The 3,014-nt window shown below is 61.8% G+C and overlaps 2 protein-coding genes across 2 annotated transcripts in view; both read left to right on the forward strand.

Moving 5' to 3' along the window:
• The first annotated feature begins 6 nt into the window (after positions 1 to 6).
• Positions 7 to 2,020, forward strand: LOC111745526 (protein transport protein Sec16A-like). The gene is made up of 6 exons (XM_023536437.1): positions 7 to 21; positions 138 to 249; positions 602 to 695; positions 922 to 983; positions 1,542 to 1,616; positions 1,960 to 2,020. The coding sequence occupies exons 2-6, from the start codon at positions 231 to 233 to the stop codon at positions 1,971 to 1,973; spliced, it is 264 nt and encodes an 87-aa protein (XP_023392205.1). The 5' UTR covers positions 7 to 21; positions 138 to 230; the 3' UTR covers positions 1,974 to 2,020.
• Positions 1,978 to 3,014, forward strand: part of LOC111745540 (72 kDa inositol polyphosphate 5-phosphatase-like) — a 6,614-nt gene continuing 5,577 nt past the window's right edge. Inside the window, exons 1-2 of the mRNA XM_023536462.1 lie at positions 1,978 to 2,160; positions 2,885 to 2,962. Of these exons, the coding sequence (XP_023392230.1) occupies positions 1,978 to 2,160; positions 2,885 to 2,962 (261 nt within the window). The remainder of the gene's footprint in view (positions 2,161 to 2,884; positions 2,963 to 3,014) is intronic.

The raw sequence follows: 3,014 nt of genomic DNA on the forward strand, positions 1-3,014 counted from the left end.
GTCAACGAGCCGGAGGAGGAGGTGCGTTGGAACCGGGGTGTCTGCTGTGCCCAGCAGAGGCGCTGCTTCTGGAGCCTTCTGTCCAGCGTATCTGGGGCCTGTGTTAGCACGTATCTGAAGCCTCTTTTCCTCTGCAGAAGAAGGCTCCTCCCCCACCGCCAATATCGCTTCCCAAGGTGCCACAGGCTGCTGCCCCTGGACCTGGCGGGCTCCCCGGATCCTCTGTGAACATGTTTTCTAGAAAAGCAGGTAACAGTCAAGCCAGAGCTCAGAGTTCGTTCGGACAGTTTACCTGGCCTATAGACATACCCAAGTTCAGTGATCACAGCTCGTGCGTTAAGGGACAGTTTGTCACCTGTGGAGGCCCCAGGTTTACGAAGACATTGCGAGTGAGGCCCGTTCTCTCGCACTGCTGCTCCCCGCAGACCCCCGCAGCAGAGAGGGGCGGGCGGGCTGTGCTGGTGTGGAGTGGACCCGGCTGGGGCTGGCGCCCCGCAAGTGAGCCCTCTAGAGAGGCCGCTCGTCGGCCAAGCTCTCCTGCCGCAGCGAGGAGCCCAGGCCGCTGGGCCCGTGGCCTGAGTGTGCCTCCTCCCCGCCACAGCCGGGAGCAGAGCGCGCTACGTGGACGTCCTGAACCCCGGCGGGCGCCGGCACCCCACTCCCCATCCCGGCTCACCTGTGCGGACCACACCCAGGTAGGCTGTGGGGGTGGGCGGTCTCGGCATCCTGGCCTCCGACCTCGGCCCTCTGAGAGTCGGGGCCTCCGTCTCCCCTCAAAGACAGACGACTGGCTGTTGTGCGAAGGGCCGCATGTCCCTTCTCCGCGGGGGCACGTGGGACGCTGTCCCTCTTGGGTATCGTGAGTGGACCCCAGAGATGTCTGAGACACGGCAACGCTCCTCCTGCACTGTCTCCCCACAGACGCAGCAGCGGGTGCCGGCGGGGAAGGGCAGGCCCACGCGGAGCCCGTCCCGGAGCCCCAGGTGAGCAGGCGTGGTGGGGCGAGGGGACAAGGCCTCCCTCCCCAGCCCAGGAAGCCGGCCCCGACTTTGTGCAGTCCGTGTGGGCGGTGTCCGCAGAGAGCCCCATCTCTGTTGGGCGTCTCTTTCTCGTCGACTGTCCTCTAAGGATTCGCAAACTAAGCGCACACAGGTTAGGTGGCGGTCGCGTCACTGCAGTCATGGAGCGAAGAGGGTGTTTTTTTAAACGTCTGAGGCTTAACGTGGAGTGTAACGGTCAGAGTGTGGTCTGTGAAGCTGGATGGTCCCGGATCCCCACCCTGGCTCCCTGGTCACTGTCTGTGTAAAGGCCTCAGTTTCCTGCTCTGTGGAAGGGGCTGACAGCAGCACCAGGCCACAGGCCACTGAGAGGCACACAGCAGGTGGCCAGTGCCGGCAGCCACCTGCAGGCACCTACGGCAGGTTCTTCCCACGGCTTCCCTGAGGGGCACGGTCCTGGAGTAGAGCAGTTTGTAACCTGGGCTGGAGGGCCACGCGGCGTCCCCTGCCCTGCCTGTGTGCGTGTCCCATTGTTCTCAGCAGGAGTTAAGCTCTGCCGCTGTGCCCCCTGCTTCGGACCTTCCACCCCACCGAGCGGACGGCCCCCAGGGAGGAGAGGTAAGGCCGTCCGCACGCAGTCCGGGCTGGGGGGCTTTCTCGACCAGTGACCGCTCCCCTTAAAGTGAGCAGGGAGGCGGCTCAGACCCTTCTTAGAGCCGGAAGAGTCGCTGTGTTTCTGGGAAAACGGTCAGAAGCGGCGAGGGGTTTGCGGCCTCGCTCGGGGGCCTGGCGCACGGGGGCCCGCGTGTCTCGGGGGTCGTTCCTTCATCGCGGGCGCGCGTTAAAGGGGGCCGTCCGCTCCGTCCGCTTTCCCGTCCGGCGCGTGGCGCGCTCCGGGACTCGCCGCCGTGCGGGCGCGGCCTGCGCTGACCCTCTCTGCCGTGTTCTCGCTGTTTTGTAGCTTTCGCGCTGTAGTTCGATGAGTTCGCTGTCACGCGAAGTGAGCCAGCATTTTGACCAGGTACCTGTGGCGGCCGTCCCCACCCAGTGTCGAGCTGACTTGGGTCGCCTCTGGTTTCCTTTAAGGGCGCTGTACTGGTTGGTCATCGTGCACCCTGTCACTTTGTCACTGACTTTGCCCATCATCTTACTCAGCCACCACGTGACGGGATGCAGTGTTCCTCTCTTTAAATCTTCTCAAAGGGTGTAAAACGTCCAGATGCGTGGACGATCGAATTGACCCCGAATCTCCTACCTAACAGATGTCTGTACTTGTCTCTTTCCTGAATGGGTTTTCCCAAACGGCCGGTGGGCATGGCCTCGCCCCCCGTGTTGTGGCCGCCTGGCTCAGGACGCTCTCGTTTGAGAGAATTCCTTTTTATGCTCAAACATGAGAAGATTTGTGTTCGGCCGGGCAGTGTGGCGGCAGCGACAGCTGTCCTGAGGCCAGTCTGGCTGGGAGTAGAGGACGACTTCATCTTTTCTGTGTATGGCGGAGCCAAGCTTCCCCATTGGCTCAGCAGGAAGGCCTCATGTGACTTTTTTCTTTGTGTATTAAACCACTGAAGTCCGTAGCTGGACACCTGAGGCCTGAAGCAATCGACAGTCTCTACTAACTGCTTAAGCTGACGCTGGTGTGACGTGGCGCTGTGCGTGTCCCCATTTGGGAAGCACTTTACTCTGCATGCCGCTTCGATGTGTACCATTTCTCTCTGACCCATTAGCAGTTAAATCCAGTGCTCCAGGAAGTCTCTGCCTTCTGCTTCTGTGGCTTATTCAAAAGTGTCGTTAAATCCTCGCTCAGAAATAGTATGTGTGTCGCAAACGGAGCGCAAAGCGCTGTGTGCCGTTGTTGTCTTGCTGAGATGAGCTCTCTCTGCTCTCAGGCTCCCGGTGACCACGCAGCCGCAGAGGGCCCGCCCGGGGCCACAGTGCCCTTCTACGACCCAGCGCACTTCGCACAGGTAAGTGCCCTCGCTACCGCCCGGGGCCAGGCTGGGAGCTGACCTGTCCCCC

This window comes from Pteropus vampyrus, unplaced genomic scaffold (assembly GCF_000151845.1).
Source record: "Pteropus vampyrus isolate Shadow unplaced genomic scaffold, Pvam_2.0 Scaffold157, whole genome shotgun sequence".
Lineage (NCBI taxonomy): Eukaryota > Metazoa > Chordata > Mammalia > Chiroptera > Pteropodidae > Pteropus > Pteropus vampyrus.

What these genes read in the sequence shown, in the direction of transcription:
- LOC111745526 (XM_023536437.1), top strand. An exon ending in CCTGTGCGGACCACACCCAG is followed by an intron (nt 696 to 921) that starts GTAGGCTGTGGG and finishes GTCTCCCCACAG; the next exon opens with ACGCAGCAGCGGGTGCCGGC. An exon ending in AGCCCGTCCCGGAGCCCCAG is followed by an intron (nt 984 to 1,541) that starts GTGAGCAGGCGT and finishes TGTTCTCAGCAG; the next exon opens with GAGTTAAGCTCTGCCGCTGT.